This window comes from Piliocolobus tephrosceles, chromosome 11, assembly GCF_002776525.5.
Source record: "Piliocolobus tephrosceles isolate RC106 chromosome 11, ASM277652v3, whole genome shotgun sequence".
Taxonomy (NCBI): Eukaryota; Metazoa; Chordata; class Mammalia; order Primates; family Cercopithecidae; genus Piliocolobus; species Piliocolobus tephrosceles.
Window position 1 is genome coordinate 87,684,829 of NC_045444.1, and position 24,592 is coordinate 87,709,420.

Sequence of the window (24,592 nt, forward strand, 5' to 3'; positions counted from 1 at the left end):
TGCCTGGCCCCAGGTGATACTAATGCATGCTAAAGAATCACTAAGTTATATTTAATACATAAAATTTTATGTAGATAGAAGTAAGAGTTTTTTTGCTACTTCTCCTGACATACCTGCAAAAAGATTTACTACTAGAAATTATCTCATTTTAAAAACTGTTGAGCTAGTTTAGGTCGACAGGCAAAAGAGTGATATATTCCTAAAGAATCTTATAAAGTTGAAGTTTTCCCTATTAATCAAGAAGAATGTGGCCACATTACTAGTTTTAGAGACAGGACTTTTAAAATGTTTTATTTATTTATTTATTTATTTATTTAGATGAAGTCTTTCTTTGTTCCACTGCAATATCTACCTCCCAGGTTCCAGGATTCTCCTGCCTCAGCCTCCTGGGTAGCTGAGATTACAGAGGCCTGCCACCATGCCCAGCTGATTTTTGTATTTTTAGTAGCAACAGCGTTTCACCATGTTGGCCAGGCTGGTCTTGAACTCCTGACCTCAAGTGATCCACTGACCTTGGCCTCCCAAAGTGCTGGGATTACAGGTGTGAGCCACCGCACCCAGCCAAAATGTTTTACATCTTAGATCTCATAATTTCATTTTAACCTTTTGCTGTTGCTTTTTAAATTTGGTAATTCCCCTTTAATAATTCTTATTCATGAAGATGAAAGAAACTAGTCATTCTTTCCCCTCCTGAATTATACAAGATAAAGATTTAATTACCTCCATTGTCAGCTGTCGTTGGGCATCTTTGGAAGCTTGCAGGTGAAGTTTTAGTTCTTCCTTCTCAATCACATGCTAACAACACATTAAAAAAGACATGTGAAGCCTTTCCAAGTAAAATATAGTTATTTTCTTTTTTTTTTTTTGAGACGGAGTCTCTCTCTGTCGCCTAGGCTGGAGTGCAGTGGCGTGATCTCGGCTCACTGCAAGCTCCGCTGCCTCCCAGGTTCACGCCATTGTCCTGCCTCAGCCTCCCAAGAAGCTGGGACTACAGACGCCCGCCACCACGGCCGGCTAATTTTTTTGTATTTTTAGTAGAGACGGGGTTTCACCGTGTTCACCAGGATGGTCTCCATCTCCTGACCTTGTGATCCGCCCGCCTCGGCCTCTCAAAGTGCTAGGATTACAGGCGTGAGCCACCGCACCTGGCCAAATATAGCTATTTTCTTTCTTACAAAGACATGTGAAGAATTTCTCTCTGGGGTATCATCTTAAAGCCTATAAAAAGCTAACTTTTCAAAAGCTAAATAAGATGGGCATTCAAATACAAAGCCTATGAAGGTGTTCAGAGGACAATGGGCATGAGTCAATAATTTATACCACTTTCTGAGGAAGCGCTAACCCCATTTTACAAAGAGAAATAGTGACTTGAAAGTACTTATTCATGATATATTATATGACGTAAAGATGATTAAAACAGCAATCAGGGCATTTTAAAAGGGCAGGGACCATGTTTATTTTGCTTATTATATCTAGCACTTAGCATGGTGCAAGATACTATGTCAGTGCTTAACAAATATCTGTTGAATGAATGAATAAACCTACTTCTTTAAGTTTATGCTGAAGGTCTACAATCTGTGACAAAAGAGAGGAAATCTCTTCTTGGTATCGAATCAGCTCATCACTCTTCCCTGACAATTCTTCAGTCATTCTGGACATCTGAGCATTTGTTTCACCTTGGAAGCAAAAGAAAAATTTTTTAAATTAATATAAATGCAGAGAAGCAGTTGGCAAACTATGACTTGTGAGCTAAATCTTGTTTTATAACAAGCACTGGACTGTTGTGAACAGATTTTTCTTTAACATAAAAAAAAAAAAAAAAAAAAAAAAGCCAGAGACACCAAAAGAGAAAAAAAAAGGTTCTTTTGAAATAGGCTAATGCTGGGAATCGAATAGGAGTCAGTGAAGCTAAAAAGAGAGATGCCTTATAAAGGCAAGCAGGCTAAAGGTTTTGCTTCAATCCTTTTCTTTACGAAAACGATATTTGCTCAATCTTTTTCTTTATGGAGGAAAGAAGGCTAAAAGGAGAGCAAGTGCAAAGAGATAATCTCATTCATTTCTTTGAGAACTCTTTAGGGACATAAAATCCCACAAGCAATGAAAATTAATCTTATCTAACAAAGGAACATTTCCAGAATGGAACAGTCACAATCTATAACAGAATGTGATAAAGCTATGGAAATGCTTCTGTAGGAGACAGACTTTCTGGCATATCCCTTTCAGGGATACGTGGCAAACTGAGTAAAGCCTCTAGAGCAATTATTATAGCTTGGCCTTCTTACATGCACATAGAATAGAGGCTTTAAAATTCCACTAGGAATTTATTCACTCTCTATTTCATATGAAAAATTTGATATGTAAATACAAGCAGAAAAGCTACTTCTCAGTGTCATATAAAGCTATTTTAAAATTGACAGACAGCCTCTAACATTTCAAAGGATGGCAATATAGAGGCAGGAGATCTGGATCTGAGAGCTCTTGGGCAAGTCATTTCCTGTATTTTAAGGTGTAAAAGGTGGGTAGTGGATTCATGGTGGAGGAGAAAATTCAATTTACATTCCTTCTGGTTCTCTAATATTCTGCTATTCTAAGATATCACATTTTGAAGCCCATAGCCCAAATGAATTGATGTGATATTATCATATCATTGCTTTCAATGTAAAAGGCTATATACAGTAGTCCCCTCTTATCTGTGGGGGATACATTCCAGGACCTGCAGTGGATACCTGAAACCACAGATAGTACTGAACTCTATACTATAATGTGTTTTCCTAGAAATAAAATAACTATGATAAAGCTTAATTTATAAATTAGGCACAGTAAGAGGTTAATAACTATAATAAAACAATTATAACAATATTCCAGAACCCTTTGGGGCCATTACTAAGTATAGTAAGGGTTACCTGAACACAAGCACTGCAATATTGTGATAATTGACCTGGTAACTGACGGCTACTAAGAGATGGTTACTAAGTGACTGACAGGCAGGTAGGAGATACTGCGTGGAGATGTTGGACAAATGGATGATTCATATCCCGGGAAGCATGGAGTAGGATGGCACAACACTTCTTCATGCTACTCAGAATGGTTCGCGATTTAAAACTCATGCATTGTTTATTTCTGGAATGTTTGATTTAATATTTTCAGACTGCAGTCCGGGCCATGGTTAATGGAAACGATGAGAAGTGAAACTGCAGGTAAGGGATGACTGCTGTATTTACGGAGAAATTAAATATCTTTCTCCAGTGAAGCCAATCTTTTTCCAACTGATGTTTTAAAAAATTAGTTAACATTACCTCAAACTAAAACATACTCCTTTAAAGAAACATAACTGGCACTTTATACTCATTGATTGATAGGTTTTATGCCATCATTTAAGCTCTGGCTCTGCCACTTATCAGTTTTCCGACTTTGGCAAATCATCTTCCTCTATAGGACTATTTCCTCGTCAACAATATAAAAGCTTTGGTTCCTTTCACTCTAACATGCTATAACTTATGAAACATAGGTCTGTAATGAAAATTGCAATTTGAAATAAATGTATTTCTTAAAAATACATATGGTATCTTATTTAGGGTTGTAGGCTCAATGTGACATTCCAAGATTTTCAGTAACCATTTAAAATTGTTTCTTGAGATGCTTCTACTGAAACCAGTGATCTAACTTCTGAGGTGGAGATACCCTACCAAAGAATTGTCCAAAAGGTACAAAAGAGAGTGTGTTAATACTCACGAAGTTCTTTAACACAGTCACTGACAAGTTGTTGTTCCTTTTCTTCATAGGTAACAGTTTCTGTCTTTATGTGACAAGCCTTCAAGAAAAAAAATCAGTATGTGACAATACCTTCTAGTGATTTTACAGAAATAACTACAAAAACCTTTAATTCTCATTTGAAGACTAAATTTCATCACTTACAAAGGAAAAAACCCAACAACCTGTTCATACATCTCTACCTGGCTAATCCCTGGCCTTGGCTAAAATGATCCTTGCTTAAGTAGGACTTCCTCAATGCCCATACTATACAAGTTCATAGAATCTTGTAATTTTCTGACATAGCTCTTATCACAGTTGTAACTACTTAGTTACTTGTGTAAACTCCACAAGATACATTTTCTATCCTGTGACTTTCACTATTGTACTGTTAACCTGCTACTAACCACTTTTCAGTGGGCTATAAGAACAATGGAAGGCAAGGCAAATACAGCTCCTTGTCCACGACTCTCTAATTGGAGTGCCAGTAGCAAATCCTTACTTATGCCATATTTCACCTCAATAGTACCTAGATGTGAACTTTATAGCTTTTAAAGTAAAAGAAAATGGGAATTAGGTTGAACGTACCTTGGATCGAAGAGCCATATTCTCTTCTTCCAGTTCCTTGAGCTTTTCTTGCAGCATTTCCAACTGCAGCAACCCTTGAGATAAGCTAAAGGACTCATTGAACCGAAGAGGTGTAGAACAGCTGGAATCAGTTTCACTTTCTTCAGAAGCAATGGAGACAATTCGAAGTAACTCATCTTTCTTGGATAGCTCATGCTGCAGCTGATTAACCTGTCCACATAAAATGCTTGATTTTCATGTTCTTTATTTTGCATTATTTACAGCAATATAGCTTCTAATTCATGGAACAATTATTTTTCATCATAAAACAAAATCACAAAATCAGCTGATAGGTTTTACTGACTAATGCAACAAGTACTAAAAAGAGAATAGCAAACCCCAGATACCTCCTAAGTTACAATTTTAGAGCATTAATTCAACAGTATAGCTTTTTTCTACCCTAGGTGAGAAGAAAAGCCAATTTTCATATTGTATATATGATAGGAATATAGGAGAAAAATTCATCTAAGATAATAATACAGTCATAGTTGAAAACACGACAAAACTGAAAAACCTTCAAAGTATCAGAACAGATCCCTACTTCAAATTCTTATCATAAGGGCTTGTAATTTTAAGATGTATATCACTGTGCATGTCTTCCTAGGAGTACTGATTTTAGTTCTAGGAACAAATAGTTTCAACCTAAAGGCTCGCATGTTATAATCCATAATGCATTCATAAAATGCAAATGAAACCAGATAAAAATAACAAGTTACAGAAAATCTGAAATGTAACCATTCGAGTTAATAATAAATCAGTTCTTACTACAGATGTTTATTGCTATGGAATAAATATATTTTCAAAGTTTCTTTTTACTTTCTTCCTTTGTTTGGTTTTTGAATAAAGATGCCAAGATATTTGGGTAACTATTTTTTGAAAATAAATTTCAGATAAGATCACACACAAAGTCTACACAAAAGGGTATGGATAATTTTAATATCTAAGCAGGGTGCCACAGGTATTAGATACTTAATATAGACTTTAAGTTCACCAAGGTAGTCATGTGAGTTCTCCTCTGTACAATTAACATTTAATTTCTCTACTGATTAGTTTAATGGACATCAACAAACTCAACAAGTACTGGTGTTATTTATCTATTGCCACCATTTCAGGGACACCTAGGAAAATAAATTTTCAACTGCATAAAACTAATTATTTCATGCTGCAGATATTTGATCAAAGGCTTACTTGATCAAAGGCTTGTCCCAATTGCTCCTCCAGGGATTCATTCTGCTCAGATAAGACACGGTTCCGCTTTAAGAGAGCTTGTCCAATTCGAGCAGCGAGTTCCAGATCACGATCCCTCTGTTAAAATACCAAATACACCTTTTCTTTGAGTATAAACAAAATTACATGGCAGTTCAGAAATGCTGTGGTCAGTTTTGGTAAAGTCAAAAGCAATGTTCTAAAAAGCATCAAGATTCATTTTAATGCCCAGATACCACAAATAAACACAGGCTCTGGCACACAGATAGTGCTTTAAACGTTGGTCAAATGGATGACCATCACTGTTCTAAATGAAAGAGGACATCCCTTTTCTTGATATCAGGTGAGATTTATTGATCATCCTAGTAAATTAAGAGTCTAACAACCCAAACTTTAAACTTACAATTTTTGGGAATTGGAAAATGAACATAGTCTTTAAAAATCATGGGGTCTGTACAGTAAAAGCTCAACAAATATTTGTTGAATGCAATTGTGTATCAAGCATGGTAATGATACAGAATTAGGTATTTAAGATACGGATCAGGTGGGTATGTAAAAAAAGAGTTCCATTTAGGGCAAAGCTATGTGCATTCAGCAGCTTAGAGGAAAGTGCAGCCAGGAGCTCTGTTGCCAACTGGTTCAAGAATGATGATATGAAATAAAATAGGAGGTAAAAGACTGGAAATTTTGAGGCCACAGGATTCTGCCTAGAGTATAGAGAAGAAAGAAGTCTAAAGAAGCTGGTGGTAATGATTCAGGGAAGTCTGTAGAAAAGTCAAGCAATAGGCTTCCACCCAGAGTTATTATTTCTGGACAGATAGTGATACTTGGCAAGGGCATAGGAATTCCATCTGTGTGGTAGTGGTGAAGACTGTATTCTGTAGGAGAGAAAACTGTCATTATACACCTCACTGCCTTGTATGTGATCTACTTACAGTAATTATTATATAAATAAAATTAAGCTTCTATCCTTTCTCTCCATAGGCATATGAAAATGGAGGGATTATCTCCACAATTTTAAGGCTCATTTTAAATATACACTAAGCGGCATACATAGAAATCATTCTGGAGAGCTGAGGGGAGAGGGGAGAAGGATATGTTAGAGAAAGACTGTCTTCCATAAGATCAACTGAAACAGGTACAAAGGGAGACCTCTACTGATTGCCAACTAGAGGAGATACACTATATATCAGAAATGCCATAGACAAAGTGAGCTCAAATCATAGCCCAAACTAAAAGTAAAAAGGGGAGATGTTCCAAACCGTAGGTATTGATTTGCAATGATAATGATACTGCTTTCTGAATGAGCAGCTCTGTTGTAGGGTAAGTAACAGCAGGGGTTATTTTAAAATGATTATTTTTTTTAAAGATTAATGCTTTTCTAGGAAGGGGAGGCCAGCCAACACCATTAAATAAATAATTAACTATAAATCCTCTATAGCATCATCATAATAAGAAACTTCAGGAAACATTCTACTTTGAAATATCAGTTGTTCCAGTAGTAATGACCTTATACAAAACAACCCAGAGCACATATAACATGTTCCATTTGATGTGCAAATTTGATCCTCAAGTTTTACCTTTTTGTACTGGAGAAAGAAAAGATATTCCTACCTCTGCCAGGAGATGTGTAACCATGTCGATGTCATTGTAAGTTTTGGTCATCTGCTCCACCCTGTCTGTGCCTAGAACTAATATAGTTAAAAACAACTATTTATAGGCTTTAGCAATAATGGAAAAATTTAAATATTAATAAGAATTGAGAGATAACAACAACAAAAACCTCAGGTTTTTACAAAAAGTCATTCAGGAGAATAAAAATATATGTGAAAAAAAGAAATGTTTCATGTATTAAGACACTCAAGAAATAGTCCAATCATTACAAACAAAGTGCATATCATACAATAATTAAGAAAGTATCAAATGATCGTAAGGCAGTCACATCTTGACTATCTCCTACTTCCCTGGTAAGACAGGAAGTTTGGGACACTCACTTATGAGAATGATGGCTGGGAGAACGGATTGTTACTGATAGATTTACAGCCTAATCTAAATTAAAGTTACTAAGGGGTATTAGTGAGGGGTTATGCTGTTATAAAGGAATTTAATTGGAATTCTGCTGTGATTATCTTAACCATCTATGATCATCTACCATGTGAGCTATGTAAACAAGGAACAGGACTTGTAGGACTTTTTCTGGTTCTGTTATGAACCATTATTCCTTTAAGCTTAATTAAAAACCCTTTATCTGTATAAAAATATTCCTCCCATCCAGGTTTCAGCTATAAAATAAATTGTATGCTACATTATTAGTTGTATAATTCAAGCCCTGTATCTCTACACTTCACAAATTCAGGAATTGTCAATATACCTGGATAATTTAGTTCAAAAAAGAAGGGCAAATATGACTCCAATGATTCCAGTCACACTAAACAGTATCTTAAAGTTAATAATGCATAACAAAAGAGGGCTCTTTTGACTTTGAAGATGATATGTTACTGCAGAACATAAATCTGTGTTTGACTTAGACTGCTTTTATTACAACTAGTTTGCCTTGAAGTGTGAAAAGGACAGGGGCTTTGGAGTAGAAAAGCTGAATTCATAAATTTTAGTGAGCTGGAACAAGTCATTTAAGCCTTCTGAGATTCAGATAATAAATATGGAGGTGATAACACATCTCATGAGGTTATTAAGAAGATCAAATATGATATCTACTGAGCAATAAATTATTCGGTAAACTGCTAAGTATCATATAACTGTTTATAATTACTACTCCTAAACAGAACTGGTAGGTATGAAATGATCCTGACTTCAAATTCTGAGTTGGCAGTAATTCGTAGTTCCATAGTCCCATCTTAACACTTTAGGGTATCCAAAAGACTGAGCATGAAGGGATATCATTAGATATGTTTTACTTTTATTTGAGCTTTTTATTTTCTCCCTAGCACCACTGATTAAAATGGATCTGGGAACTACCTATAGCTTAATTATTAATAACAGCCTTATTCCTAGTTAAAAGTAAAACAAAGTGCTGGCTTGATGGTAATGAAGAGATAACTAAAAAGGATTTAAATTGAAAATATAAAAATTTTTCTTAAAACCTAGAAATAAACATTTGTACTCCAAAATAATTTATATTTACAAATAGAGAAACTAACACAATGATTTAACCACAGTGATAAGGGAAACAGACTTTTGGGCCTAAGGAATAGACACAGTATAATTTGGTAGCATAGCGGGAACAAAGGATTAAATAATTAAGGCAAATACTTACAGTGAATGGTCTCCTCTACTTCTGGTCTCAATAACAAAATTAGGGGAAAAATATAAAATCAATATATCCATGCTCTAAACTAATTACAGAAAACCAGACAATGGTTATAAACCTGAATGTAGTATAAAGCAATGACTCTTAACTCCAGATTCTGATTTAATTGATTTCAGGGAGCCCTACGGCGCTGGTAGTATGTAGAAGATTCCCAGGTGTTGAAAATGACGTGGAGCCAGGAATTAAAATCACCAATCTAGGGTTAACACCCAAAGCAAAAATCAGGCATCCTATAGACTCAGTTAAAACCAGTTTTTATACAACTAGTTTTAAAACCACATGACATGACTGACCAGAGTTAAAGATGAAGTGGTAGATTTAACTTGGAGTAAGACTAGTAAGTTAAGGATACAAAAAACAACTGTGAACCACAAGTCATATATGATGAAAGGGAAATAAAAAAATGAAGGACACAGTAACACAGTAAAGAAATGTTTAGAAAAAAATATGTTTTAGTGAGGAGGAATGAAAATATATTTCCTATAAATGCTTACCATCTGTTACAACATAAAAATTTAAAGCTGAACCTTAAGAAGTTATCTAGTTTAATAATCTTACTTTCCTGTATGAGGAATCTTCTCTGAGAGAAATTATGTGGCATGTTCAAGACCGCGAAGAAAGTTATTAGTGGCAAAGCTGGGATTTTAGTATGGAGATGATGAGATGATAATAACGCTCATCTCACAAGGTCATTAGAAAAAACTCAGATGATTTAAGAGTCCAGTAATGAGCTCTTTCCACTTTGCTGCTATTTCTACCGCAGCCCCACTAAGAACATAAAAAAGTCCTTGTCGAATGAAATACCAGCATATACATCTGTGAATGCATGTTATATAATAAAACAGCATAGGTCCCAATTTTGCTTTTTAAAGTGTGAGCATATCTATAAATATCTATATTGAAGAGAGCCTGGAAGGATATATATTAAAATGTTAACAGTAGTTATCTCTGGGTAAGGATTATGGCTGATCTGTTTTCTTTTCAGTGTTTCGCCAATTTTCCATAAAGAACAAATGTTATCTTTCCAAACAGAAAAAAAACCAGAAAACAAAAAACAAAAAACACTCCACAAAAACCCAGCAACCCTTGTTAAAAAGTTTCAAAAAGCAAAAATGAACTTTAAAATGCGTAAGTATTTGTTATGGCAAAGAAGTTATATAGTGCAATCAGAATTTTCAAATTCTTACATTGTATGCGCAGCCTATATACTACCAACTCACAAAAGCTGGGCCTCTTCAATCTCACAGAAAGATGTCAGGCACAAAACAGAAAGGAACACAATGGATTTTTCTCTCTGCAGTGGAATCAGTTCTGTCTTCTCTTCCTTAACACAACACTCCTGATAAAGGCATGCTGCTTGGACCGATTCCAAAAGTACTCAGGGCAAAACTCTTAAGTGTTTAATGTCTTGGCATTTAGACACTGTAATTAAATGCTTCAAAAACCACACACTAGTTCTTCATCATAATTCTGTAACCAAGAATGTAGGGATAGCCAAGCAGGTTGTCTTTGTTAAAATCAATCCTATCAAAACATATTTTCCCTTCAGTTTTCAGTTGTTGAAAATATGTTAAATGATACAGAAATTAGCAACGATCCTTGCTTATTTCCAGACACGCACTTTCCTAACTCTCTAAAAAAGTATTTATACATCAGGGAGATGATACATATTTTTACAGAACAATTTTACAACTTGTTTCCAGAGGTTGTTAATTAATGTGCAATATTTTTGGTGTAATATTTGGAGAATCTAATGTTCCTGAAAATATGGGGTGGGAGTTTAACATACATAAGCACTTCACTAATCCTTACTTTATGTTCTAGCCCTGCACAATTTCACAGTAACCGGCTCAATCTCAGATTATTTTCAGGATGGGAAACACCGCTGATAATCCATTCTAGTATCTGTCGTTTACATGAGATGGTGCTTGATAGTTCTCTCATATGTCCCTTTTCAAGATCTAAAGTTTTTACCCCAATTATTGAATTCCAAAAAGAATTCTAATCCTGCAGCACTCTCCAACGTTCACACACCAAAACCAACAAAAACAACAACAACAAAATAGAAATGAAACATAAACAGTGCCCACATGGCATAGTAAAAGCTACAATAGCTCCTGACAACTACAGGCCAGTCCTGAGGTTTTAACCCTAAAGAAGCGACCACAGCCATTGCTGCTATGATACAGCAAACATTTCTGCCTTCAAAATGACTGAGAGAAACTGATGATACACACCATCTAGGGCAGTCTTTCTCAACAGGATTCCAGGGCAGAATCAGGCCCTACAGACCATTTGAATGACAATTTTCTCAATTCTCCCAAGGACTGTACAAAGCTAGTACCTGGTGCATGGATGATAAGGCAATCCATTGTACAAACGCTAAGTGTCTTAGGGTATATAGCTTAATTCTCTTGTGGAACCGAAGGAGAGAGTTTACCTAGGGGAAAAATAAATCTGCTAACCTCTATGACTGGGCTTATGGTTAACGCTTCCTGAACTTCATCTGTCATATGTCCTTTTCTGTCAGTATAGGTTAATAATTTTTGACGGCAGAGCCTGGGGAAAAGTATACCTACTAATTGGAAGTAATAATTTCTATGACCATATTTATCTGCAAAATTATACACTCTCTCCAATTCCTTAATTCTCCTATTAATGTCACTGTGAAATGGCCATTTACTTTGGTTGGCAATGCTTTGTATCAGTGGTTCTCAAACTTGAGTGTGCATCAGTATCACCAGGAAGACTCTTTAAAACACAGATAGCTAGGACTGTCTCACTCAGAGTCTCTAACTTTGTAGGTGGAGTAGGGGGCCCAAGAACATGAATTTCTAGCAATTTCTCAAGTGACATTGATGGCAGGGGTCCACATTTTGAGAACCACTGCCTAAAATAAAACTTACATAATCAATCATTTTCCCCCCTCTTACGCCTTAGGAAGTGGTAAAGGTGATCCTCTATTACCAAATAAAACCCCCTGAAAGAATCATGTTTCTAACATTAGCCTTTAAATGAATAAATGGTACAGTCTGTAACGTGTTCTGATTGCATGGCTCCCCTACAGCTCACTCTGGGACTCAGTCTTAATAAAATCAGGAAAACCCTGGGGTGGCCTGTTCTGCAGGTAAAACACTTTTTGACCATCTTAAACTTTACATGTGTGTGGCAGGGACTGGGATTGATCGATTGATTTTTTTGCCCACTCATTGCTCTCCCACTGGTCTATCTTAAAAGTAAACAATGTCTTTCTGGATTGGGTGACTTCAGAGAACTACCTACTCTTCCCCATTTCTTGTGAGACAGGTTCCGAAGCTCAAATGCTGGCTACGTTTCCTTCCAAATCACTATCTTCTCACAGCTCTTTCAATTTCTTTGTGTTATATAAGAAAGAAAGTACCTTTGCCTGTGCCACCTTTTTACTAGGTGTTAAAATTCATTTTAATAAGCACAAGTATCCACTGGCATGTGAGAGGTAGAGATATGTCCAAAGTAACCCAGGGAGCTGAGCTCTAGGATGGTCTGCCAGGGTACATCGCAATTATTCAAAATCACAAATCTTGAAATCTCAGAGGGATAGAAAACTGTGGGAAAGGGTGAGAGAATGTGTTTTATCTTCCTTTTTAAACCTTGGTCAATTTGCTAAATAAAATAAATCATTTAGCTTTTACACTCGTAAGGTGTAAATGCATAATGAAGTTTATATGTGATTTAACTATTAACCTTTAAAATAACAGTGGAATTTAAAGTACAGTGCAAAGGTAAATTATCAGTATCATCCTAGCTTATTTGCTTCATGATCTTAGGTATATCATATATAGTTCAATTTTCAAACTGTTGAAGTGAAAATAGTACCATTACACTAAAGAAATAGGATAGTTTTCCAGAACCCTGAAGTACAGGTCAGTATCATCCTATTAATCTCAAGTTTTAAATTGCTCCCTTGGACACTATCATTTTGTAAAAAAGTCTTGGAAAGTATTTTAAATTTTGCCTTTTATTTTCTAGGCTTTTTACTTATAATTCATCCTAAAAGTTAACTCCATTAAATCATGATCTAAGACTACTTTCTAGCTATAGTTTTGCCGCTCAGTAGCTGAGAGGACAAAGAACAAATAAACTGAAGGGCACTTTCTGTGATACTTTATCAAAATAATGACAAACTAAATTTATCCAGATGAAATTTCAGTTTGAAAGTTCTCAGCAATTTAGGCCGGGTGTGGTGGCTCACACCTGTAATCTCACCACTCTGGGAGGCCGAGGCGGGAGGATCACAAGGTCAGGAGTTCCAGACCAGCCTGACCAACGTGGTGAAACCTCGTCTCTACTAAAAATACAAAAATTAGCTGGCATGGTGGGGTGCGCCCGTAATCCCAGCTACTCAGGAGGCTGAGGCAGGACAATCGCTTGAACCTGGCGGGGCAGAGGTTGCAGTGAGGTGAGATCATGCCACTGTACTCCAGCCTGGGCAACAGAGCGAGACTCTGTCTCAAAAAAAAGAAAAGAAAGTTCTCAGAAATGTAAACACTCAAGGAACAAAGGGAACCAGAAATAAGAAACACTGTTCCTTCTAAAAACGATTTTCCAGAAAAATCTCAAGCAAGCAAATTCTCAAACTAAAATGTCAAGAAAACCTTTGGAGCCTTAATTTAACTATTTAAAAGAAATATTAAGGACAAAAACACAGTTGTATTTGGGCTTCTTGATATTTCAGTTTCTGAAATAATGTTTATACATTATTTATATTTATACATCAATAACAATCTAGCATTAAAACACTACAACACTCACTGGGCTTCTTGATATTTCAGTTTCAGCTGAAACAATGTTTATAATTTTTTTTGAGTAGTAATAAGTTCTAAGAAACGACTAGGAAAAAATTCTAGGAAACTAGTGCTAAAAACAAGTTAATGATTACGATGAAAATGAGTATTGCACAATAGTCATCTCCAACGACAATCTGGCATTAAACACTGAAGCACTCACTGGGAAAATGTCTAGGATCTGATGCCATCACCTACTTAATTCTAATTAAAGGAATTTCACAAACGTATCAATATTGAACTCATAAGATTTTATTATATATTCTAATAGCTACTGTGCACACAACATTTTTTACCAAATGAATTTTTAGAAGAGTAATTTCAGCCTTAATGCAGATTTTTGGGATAAAATCAAATGCAAAAAGGTCTCCATATTTCGAAGTTCAAAAATTTCCTTGTCCTTTCTAATAGCTTGGTGTAAAACTGACCTATTTTTAGGACAAATCTGGCTCAGTCTCTCACTTAGGAATCCTTAAATAATAAATATTACTATATAGTGCATATTTATTTCTCCTGGCATTATTAAAACTTCTTATATATCTAAGAACTATGCTTAATTATGCTGACATAATTCTTGTGACTGTGTTTAATAAAGATACTAATAAAGATAAAAGTCAAAAGCTGATAGCTTAGGATACCAAACTACTGGGATAATAAATTTTGACAGTTATAAAGGAATATTAAAATTTTAAATCACTTCGCTTTTTAAAAAGTTCCCTTTTCTACTCAGTCTGAGGAAAATATCAAGTCATGAAAACATCTAAGTATGTTTGCAACACTGGACCCTGAGAGTCCTAAGGATGACAAACTTTCTGCATTCAGACATAACACAGCATTATCTCTTCCTGTGAAATCAGTTCACATGAAAGTAGGTATACACTGAACACTGGCTATTAAACATCAATGCTTTAAAAATCAATACCAAGATACCCATGATCATTACTTCAATGCACAGACAAAAAAATACTCACTCATATAGCGGAAAGTCTCTTCAGCAAGGACTGGAGAGAGGGCATCAGATGCATGTTGCCGCTGGTGTGGAGACTGAGTCCAGTCTTGATTTTCATATAGAAAGAGAGTGTCTACTTTTAGCCTATACTGTGGTAGTTGTTCTTCTAGCAGACTCACCAGCTCAACTTCAGGGAGATCCTCATTGGAGCAGACATCTGAAGAGGAGAGTCTATGTAAATGAATCCAATATATTTCAACTTTTACTAGGCTACAGAGAAAATTGATGAAAATTAGTTTTTCTAAAGTAGGACAACCAAAGAAATATTAGACAAGATCATTTCTCCACTGATTTTTATTAGTATATCCTAGTAGTATAGTTTTTTTTTCTTTTAGTAAGAGAACTTCTAAAGTAAAAATGATGGTACACATTTTTTTGACAGTAATTTTTAAAAAGTATTTTTAATTGACACAAAATAATTGGATATATTTATGGGGTACATGTGATATTTTGACACCTGTATACAATGTATAATGATCAAATCAGGGTAATTAGCACATTCCTTACCTCAAGCATTTATCATTTCTTTGCATTGAGGACATTCAAAATCCTACCTTTTATCTGTTTGAAAATATACAACAAATTACTGCCAAGTATAGCCACCCTATGGTGCTAAAGAATACTGGAACTTATTCCACCTATCCAGCTGTAATTTTGTATCTGTTAACCAACATCTCCTGATCCCTCCTTCCTGCTACCCTTCCTAGCCTCTAGTAATCACTATTCTACTCTCTACTTCTAGATCAACTTTGTCAGCTTCCACATGAGTGAGAACATGCAGATACCACAAATCTGAATTACATACTATCTAAATATATTGCTTAGTGACTATAACTATGCTTTTTTCGATTTTTAATTTTTTAATTTTTTAATTTTAGGTTCAGGGGTATATGTGCAGGTTTGTTATATAGGTAAACTCGTGTCATGGGGGTTTGTTGTACAGATTATTTTTCACCCAGGTACTAGGTCTAGTAACCCAACAGTTATTTTTTCTGATCCTCTCCATCTTCCCACCCTCATCCCTCACATACGCCCGTCTGCTGTTCCTGTCTTTATAACTGTGCTTTTCAAGTTTAGAATTAATTTGTAGAAATTTCATATTTTCTCCCTATCAACCTATTTAGTACTGTTTAAAAGAGGTCTATGTCTCTGAAGCAGCAGCAGGCTGCTTAATTTTTAAACAGTATTTTTAATTGACACAAAATAATTGGATATATACTTTTTAAAAACAAAGTGAAAGGGGTCTGATCTCAACTTACATGCTTGGGGAAGAGCAATACAAAGCAACCAGCAGAAAATAGTTTCAAAGGGATAAAATGATATGCTTTTTAATACCAAAATTTGAATTCTGTGGATGATTCTTCAAAATCTGGAAAAATTACATTTTAGTATATTCTCATAGTCACTAAACGTTTTTAAAAATTGCATTAAATTTTACTGAGCACTGGCACTGAAATAAGTACTTTATCATTTTTATTTTAAAGAAATGGTACATCTAAATCTCAAAACATGTGAGATGAAGAAAATTGGAAAGGGGAGGGAAAAAAAGTTTCCTCTAAAAAACCTTCCCTATCCTTCACATAATATAAATTTAATATGGTATAGCAATAGTTCTGGTCTGAGTCCTGACTCTACACATACCACAATGTGACACTGGGTAAGTTACCTCAACTCTAACCCTCAGTTTCCTCATCTGTAAAATGGAGAAGGTACTTACCTCCTAGGTTATATGAATTAAATGAGACAAATGCATGAAAAATACTTGTATTTAGTACAATGCCTTGCACACTGTGGAGGCACTCTATCAATGTCAGCTTCTTCTTTTTTTTTTTTTAGAGAAATAAAGTTTGTTACATTTGAAACAATACAGCAATCTCAAAAGTTTACCCATTAAATACAGTTTAATTCTTACAAATCTCCTTTTGAAAACGCAATTCATATATGCTGCAACCTCAGAAGTTTGAATTTGAAATGAAATATGAAGTTAGTAGTCAGGAAAATCACATCTGAGTGCTTTGTCAAATATCCAAACAAATCAGCATATACCAAAGTGATTCTAAATATATCCAAGTGAATGCAGAAAAGTACACTACCATTTGAGGCAGACCATGCTAAAATATAATTTACAATGATTAGTTTGCATTTAAGATGGTTAGCCAATGAAATGTAGGTTAAGTTAAATTTTGTAGTATTTGCTCAGTCTCTTTGTACTAAACATTAGTTCATCTGAAAAGTAAGTTTGGAAAAAGCAAATAACCTGATCCCTTTATGCTTATCATTTTCTCACTGTCATCTTAAATGCAAGCAAATCAATACAGCATCAAGATTTTTCACATATTAAAATGAACACTAATGACTTGTGAAGGCAGACTGTGTACCATGTAGTACTTAATAGATGAGCCTGCAGTGACCATCAACTCAATTTTTTAAATAACACAAAGATTCACAAGCCAAAATAAACATTTGATTAAAAAATTCAGCTATTCAAGATAACTCAGTTGTCCTTTTTCTCTTTGAGATTGGGAAGGGTTGGGTCTTTAAAAACCTGAAGAGGAGTTGGTAAGAGAAAAAAAATCCTCAATGCTTTAAAAAAACTCAACTGGTTAGAAGTCCATACAACTACTATGCTGGCATAGTATCTGTGACAGATGTTTTCTGTCACAGAACAATTCACTTTCCCATAGAAGCAGTTCCTCCAAGCCAACTATATAAAGATGTAAATCAGTTCACCCATGATTAAAACTGAAATAATCCTTCATAATAGAAGGCAGACACCTCACACAAAAAGATCTTTTGAATCACTGCTAGCTGAACTGTTATTGGTCATAGTAGTTGGTGGCTATGCAAAGTTCCGTGGGTTGAAGAAAGGATTACCCTGCGTACCAAAGGCAGATTGTCCTATCATGTTCATCTGTGTTCCCATTACTGAACTGCCCATAGCTGGAGAACCTTGAGGAGGTACAAACTGATTGAGCCACTGATTTGGTTTCTGTTGTGATAACTGGTTCATGCTAACTTTGGGTTTCTGAGGGCCAAAGAGATTATTAAGGGCAGACATATCTGTGGGTCTTTGTTGGGTCGGCTTTGCACCCGCAGGAGAAACATTCAAAGCACTGAAGTTTGGCAAAGTGGGAGGTGTTCCAGAGTCATCTTGGTCACTCCAACTGTGCTTGGACTACTGTAGAAGTTCTGGTTTGTAGTAACAGGCAAGTTGAATCCTGAAGTCTGAAAGCCCATATTGGCATTTAGGCCATTTGTCAAATTTTTCTTTGTATTATCAACTGGTATAGAAAACATCATGCCAATGCCCATGGAAGGAAGAGAAGTGAAAGTACTTGAAGCAGAAGGTTTAGGGGTACTAACAGAAAGTCTAGTCAAAGATGACATATTACCCATCAATGTGTCTGTCAAGTCATTAGTCTGTTTAACAGTAGCAATAGGTATATACACTTGGGGTTTAAGAGGCTGCTGGCTTTTCAACTTCCGTGCCTGCTCTTGTTCTTTTGCTAATTTTTGTTTTTCTTCAAATGTAAGTGATGCTGTTTTACGTTTATTCTGTAACCCATCCTCTTTATTTTCAGAATCACTGCCAGTCAGAAGGTCTGCTCCAATGTGGTTAACAACCTTGTCAATTTGCTGATTCAAAATATTTGTAACTTTTGTCTCCCCAGAAACATTCATTTGATTTCCTATGTCCAAATACGTCTGCTGTTCTTGCATTATATGAAGTTGTTCCAGCTTAGTCTTATGTTCAGACTCCAATCTATTAAGCATCTCTTTTATGATGCAAATGAAAGAACTGAACTGATTAAGATTGTTTTCAATACTCAGGGGACTAAGATGAGGCAATACTTTTCCAGCCAGCTGCTCTTTGGTGATTCCCAACTTATGAGTGTAAGTACATTTGTAAATGCCTAAAATACCCATGAAGACTGCAGATTCTTTGGATGAAATCTGTTGTAAGAAGGGTAGGATATCATCAAGTAAAAATCACTTATCCAAGTATTCCAAAATCTTTTGTAAGCACACTAATGAATTTACACAAACAGCAAGGGAAGACATTTGTAGACAGGCATTTTTAATTCTTGGTATCAAAGTACATTTCATGGATGGGTAGTCTATAAGATTTGCAAAGGCTGGAATGATGTTTAGACAGAGCTCCTGGGTCTGAATGGAAGGAGCTTCTAGTGCTCTGTAAACCATGGGTAGGACACTGTTCTTTATCTCATTGGGAGGGGTTTTGGTTAGTAGCAAATCCATTTTTTGTTGGAAAATTACCAAAATCTGGATTGCCTCCTGCTGCTTAAACACAGGACCAAGTTCAGGTGGAATTAATTTGACATATTCTTCTTTGGTGCATTCCTCAATGATCAGTAGAACACTGGGCAAAACAAAAGGTACCATGTCAGGGTTTACAAATTCTGAAGTCAAACAAGTCAAAATTCTCTGCACAATGACGTGCTTGGGCAGTAGAACCTTTGGCAGTCTGTTGAAAAACTGTGATTTCCGAAGATAATCTCTTTGGAATAAGGTATCAAAACATTGCAGTGTTACTGCACCAACATCATCAAAGAAGGGCATCTGTCATTTGATCTGCATCTGGTCTTACAGTTGGAGTTACATTTAACAGTAGCTTTACATGTTCACAACCTTCCTCAGGTATATTTGTAAGTAAACTAGATCCTAAATAACTCAACTGATCCAACTGCCTACTGAAACTCTTGTAAATATCTTGCTTATTGACTTCAAATATAGGTTTCCTTTTATTAAATACAGCATACATAACAGTTCCTAAAGAATACAAATCACTGGCTGTTTCACAGTTCACATAAAGTATGTATTCAGGAGCCAAATATTCAGGATTTGGAAGACACAATGAAGGTAAATTTGGGTTCCATTCTTTACAAGGAAATTTAGGCTCTTGTTCAGAAGGATTGGTTGATGATACACAAAAATCAAAACCCATTATTTTCCAGGCTCCACTTTTATTCACAATTGTATTTTCAGGAGTAATATTTCCATGTACCATTTTCACACTGCTATGCAAGAATGACAAGCCTTCAGAAACCTGAAGCAAACCACATTTGGTTTCTACATCATAAAGTTTATAATCCTTAATGTCTGGAGACATAGGGAAAGGTAGATTTTCCCAGTTACCAAGAACACTGGCTAAACTGGCAAAAACTGGTTCTGTACAAAATGCCAAGAAAACCCTGGATTCTTCTAAAGGATGCTGGACAGTAAGAAGTCGAGGGTGTTGAAGTCGAGTTAAGTGCTGGATTCCTCGTTTTAGAGAATCGATGATTTGATCCTTTTCAAATTTTTGATATTTGTCAATAATTTCTCATCAAAGACAAAAACAGCCACTACTTTGTTGACTTTTTTGTGCCATTAAAAATCTCCCAAGCTAGTCCACTGCCATCACTGGCAATATGTCGACCAACATCAAATTCTCTAGTGACAGGATTTCCCATTACAGCACTAGTGACATCAGCTGTTACTTTTGTAACAGTACTCTTCAATTTATTACCACATGGACTCCATGCTGCAATATTGGGCAGTCATAGTTACCTTTTCTCTCTCCTCCAGGAGGGGCAGAGCTGGGGCTCTTTTTCCCCGCCCCCCTAAACATAGGCGGTTCCTGCTCTGCTTTTGCACCTGGCAGCTGCCTCCTGTTTACTCCATCGCCTCCACCACCCCCACGGGCACAAACAGAGCACAAATACCGCCTGAGCTGGATGAGGGAAAGGGGTAGGGAGGGGAGGGACTGGGGACAGAGACTAAGGGAGGGCGAAAAAGACTGAAAGACCTATTGTCAGCTACTTTTATTACTGTATTACTATTGAGTTTTTAGACCTAGAGATCAAATCAAGATTGCTAAAATAAGGTTGCTATAGTATCTAAATAATTACAGAGTATTAAAGGTAGAAGGTACTTTCAGAAACCATCCAATCCTGCCTCCTAGATAAGGAAACTGAGACTTAAAGATGGGTAACTTGCTGAGGACAACAGAACCACCAGACGTGTGTCTTGACTTCCTATCCAGCACTGTACCCGTTCTTGTTGCTATCTGCCATTTACAGGACAAAGGCTGACAACTTGTCCTAGAAAGCAAGTTCCTATACATCATGTCTCCAACATACAGTATTAGTCCTACGTATCTCCTAATTCCTCCAGGTGTCTAATCTACTTATTGTCTTATTTTTCATTCTTAATATTAGAAAGATCCTGGGTTTTGGCATCAGACGTAGCTTCTGAATGTGACTCCTCTACTAATTAAGTTAGACACACGATTTATCCTTTCAGAGCCTTAATTTCTCTCATTTGTAAAATAAAGATCATTTATCACTCACAACAGTAGTAAGAAGTAACTAAAATAAGCAATTAAGGCACCCAGGGTATCTGGTAGATCATAGGTACTCACTGAATACTATTTACATCACTACTCTCTCACTTGCACACCTACAACACCCACCCCCCATCTCTGAACAAAACTGGGCTTTTGTGTCTTTATGTATCTGCCACTACCTTCCTGTTCCCAGTACTGCCCATCATTTAACACCCTCCAAACTTAGCTGTTTACAAAAAAGGAGAGTTATTCCTGTTAACATGCTTAAAATACTAGGGCTTAAAATAGAGAAAATACAGGATGTCATGTCAGCCCTCTCACTTTTAAAGAGATGTGGTATTTCCTTTGTGGGTAGTATAATGAAACATGCTCTAGCTCTGGCAAAGAACAACAAAGTACTGGTTAAGAACACAAATCCTTAAGACAGTAAATTCCTGCTACTTGACCTTGACTTAACAATGACATTTTAATAAGTTAAATACAAGGAGGCTGGCAATATCAGACATCCCTATTCACCCAGAAGGAGAAGCAGTGGCTTGATCATCACAATGAGACAGAGATGAGGCAGATTTAAAACCTTAAATATGGTTCTAAATAAGCTCGCAATCCTTACAGAGCTCTTAAATAAGAGACCTGAACATATATCCAAATTCTATTATTACAAGTTCCATGTGATTATCCGAATTTTTCCTGCTGCACATATATTACATATAGATTGTCATTTTAATACTCAGGAAGAGAAGTTGACTATAAATACATGCAGCGCTAAAAACAGACTATTAGGTATTCAAGGGTATAGTGGAAATGAAGAACAAAAGTGACATTATTACAAGAGATACTAGTCCCTAGACGTTTTCTTCAAATAGGTATTAATGAAATCCTGTGAAAATTCAAGGTCATGAATTCCCTACTTCCAAAATGTAATATTAAAAATGAGTGTACAATCCAGGCTTAGTAGATTAAGCTAAATATTCTTTAGACTAGCTCTTCCACCTTGCATCCATATTCCGATAATGCTCCATTTATTACTCTTGCCCAAGCTTGACAACTCCTTCTCTACCTTTTTATCCTCCAAATGTCTCTTCCATATGTCCATTTTTTTTTCCAGTCATGCCTACTGGTAAGAGAATTAAATCAATGCTAGAATCAAGCATACTAGAGCATGGTCTACAGTATGATCTTTAGACCCACATAGCAAAGATCAAAAACAAGCCTCAAAGGTTTAACCTTATCAGCAAATAACTTAAAGACCTGCCAAAACAAATTTTAACACTTTTCCAAGGAAGACAACAAAATCCAAACACTTAACAATGTAACATTCATAACATTCACCAGTCCATACAAAATTACTAGATATGCAAAAATAAATAAAATGTAATCCATAACCAGGAGGGAAATGAGTCAACAGAAACAGACCCGTAATGACAGAAATAAGAGAACTAGTAAGCAGCATTTAAACACAGCTATTTTTTAATATGCTCAAAAATTTAAAAGGAAAACAGTAAGTTAATAAGAGAAACAGAAGATATACCTGTATTTTAAAAATTCAAACAGAACTAAAGTACAGCATCTAAAATAAAAAATTCACTAGATAAGATAAACAGATTAGATAGTCTCCAGAAGAAAAGAACAGTAAACTTGAAAGTATAGCAATAGAAAATATCTAAAATGAAGCACAGAGAAAAAAAAGATTGGGGGTAAAAATCTGAACAGAACATCAGTGGCTGTGTCATATTAAGCAGTCTGCAGTCCCAGAAGAAAAAAGAGGCAAGAACAGAAAAAATATTTGAAAAAGTGGTGGCCAAATTCTTCCAAGTTTAATTAAAACAATTAAGCCTATAGTTCAAAGAATTTCAACTCCATGCAGGATAAATACAAAGAAAACCACACCAAAGTAAAATTGCTAAAAACCAGTGATAAAGAAAAAAATCCTACAAGCAGAGAGATGGGAAAAAAAAGACACATTACATTTAAGGGAACAAAGAGTGAATGCAAACTATTCATTTCAAGATAGATGACAATGGAACAGCATCATTAAAACACATGGACAAAAAGCCAATTTAGAATCTTGTGCTAGTGAAAAATATCTTTCAAAAAAGGTGAAATAGGCCAAGCGTGGTAGCTCACTCCTGTAATCCCAGCTCTTTGGGAGGTCAAAGTGAAAGGACTGCTTGAGCCCAGGATTTCAAGACCAGCTTGGCAACATAGTGAAACCCTGACTCTACATTAAAAAAATAAAAAAATAAAGAAAGAAAAAATTAGCTGGGTTTGATGGTGCATGCCTTGTGGTCCAAGCTACTCAAGAGGCGGAGATGGGAGGATCACTTGGGCCCAGGAGGTTCAGGCTGCAGTGAGCCATGATCGTGTCACTGTACTCCAGCCTGGGGAACAGAATGAGATCCATTCTCAAGAAAAAAAAAAAAGAAATTTTATTTTTTACACAAGCAGAAACCTAAGGCTATTCATTGCCAGCCAACCCATATCCCAGGAAATGTTAAAGTTATTCAGGCAAAAAGCATATTGGATGGGAATTTCAATCTACCAAAGAAATAACAAAATGGTAAATCTGTGGGTAATACATAAGCCTTTTATTTTCATAATTTATTTAATTCATAATTAGCAATTTAAAGCAAAAGTAATAATGTATTATGTATATGACATATGTAGATGTAAAAGGCATAATAATAATAATATGTAGAATGGTAGAGGGAAATGGAAGAATACTGTTTTAAGAGTGTCACTGTATTAAATATAATGTTATTTGAAGATGGGCTTTGGCAAGTTAAAGGTGCGTATTGCAACCTAGAGAAAGCACTGAGAAAAATAAGAGGTATAGCTAATATGTCAACAGTAGAATTAAAATAAAATAAAATAAATGTAAAAAAAGAAAATGAGGAAAAAACAGAAGATGGAACAAATAGAAAAATAGAAAATAGGAGTACAGTAGCCTCAACTACAGTGACAATTACATTAAAATTAAATGGTCCAAATACTGCAAATAGAAAGTACAGATGATCAGACTGGATTTTCTTTTTAGAAAAGACCCAACTATAAGTTATCTGTGGAGATGCCCTTTAAATGTAAAGATTTAGATTAGTTTAAAAAGTAAAAACATGAAAAATAATGTGATGCCAATTCCACACAAACTTTTTCCAAACACAGAGGAAGGCATACTTCACAACTCATTTTACAAGGCCAGTATTACCTCAATATCAAAATCAAGCAAAGACATTGCAAAAAAAAAAAGAAAAAAGTACAAATCAATAATCCTTAGTAATGGGACTAGGAAGGACACAGACACACACACACTCCCTAACAAAACACTAGTAAATAAAACCTGTCATATACAAAAAAGATAATATATCATAACCAAGTAGTTTTTTCCAGGAATGCAAGTCTGGTTTAAAATTCAAAACTAAACCAACAGAATTCACCACACTAATAGACAAAGGAAGAAAAACCATATGAGTATTTCAACAGATGCAAAATAGCCATTTGAC

The 24,592-nt window shown here is 35.6% G+C and overlaps 1 protein-coding gene and 1 pseudogene across 4 annotated transcripts in view; both read right to left on the bottom strand.

Moving 5' to 3' along the window:
• TRAK2 (trafficking kinesin protein 2) overlaps nucleotides 1-24,592 on the bottom strand; it is an 88,927-nt gene that overhangs the window by 29,072 nt on the left and 35,263 nt on the right. For all 4 annotated transcript variants that reach the window (XM_023218968.3, XM_023218969.3, XM_023218954.3 and 1 more), the window contains exons 3-9: nucleotides 14,706-14,900; nucleotides 7,198-7,274; nucleotides 5,566-5,682; nucleotides 4,339-4,548; nucleotides 3,733-3,811; nucleotides 1,546-1,676; nucleotides 721-795 (exon numbers count right to left, since the gene is read on the bottom strand). In XM_023218968.3, the coding sequence (XP_023074736.1) occupies nucleotides 721-795; nucleotides 1,546-1,676; nucleotides 3,733-3,811; nucleotides 4,339-4,548; nucleotides 5,566-5,682; nucleotides 7,198-7,274; nucleotides 14,706-14,900 (884 nt within the window). The remainder of the gene's footprint in view (nucleotides 1-720; nucleotides 796-1,545; nucleotides 1,677-3,732; nucleotides 3,812-4,338; nucleotides 4,549-5,565; nucleotides 5,683-7,197; nucleotides 7,275-14,705; nucleotides 14,901-24,592) is intronic.
• LOC111547255 lies at nucleotides 15,149-19,999 on the bottom strand (annotated as a pseudogene).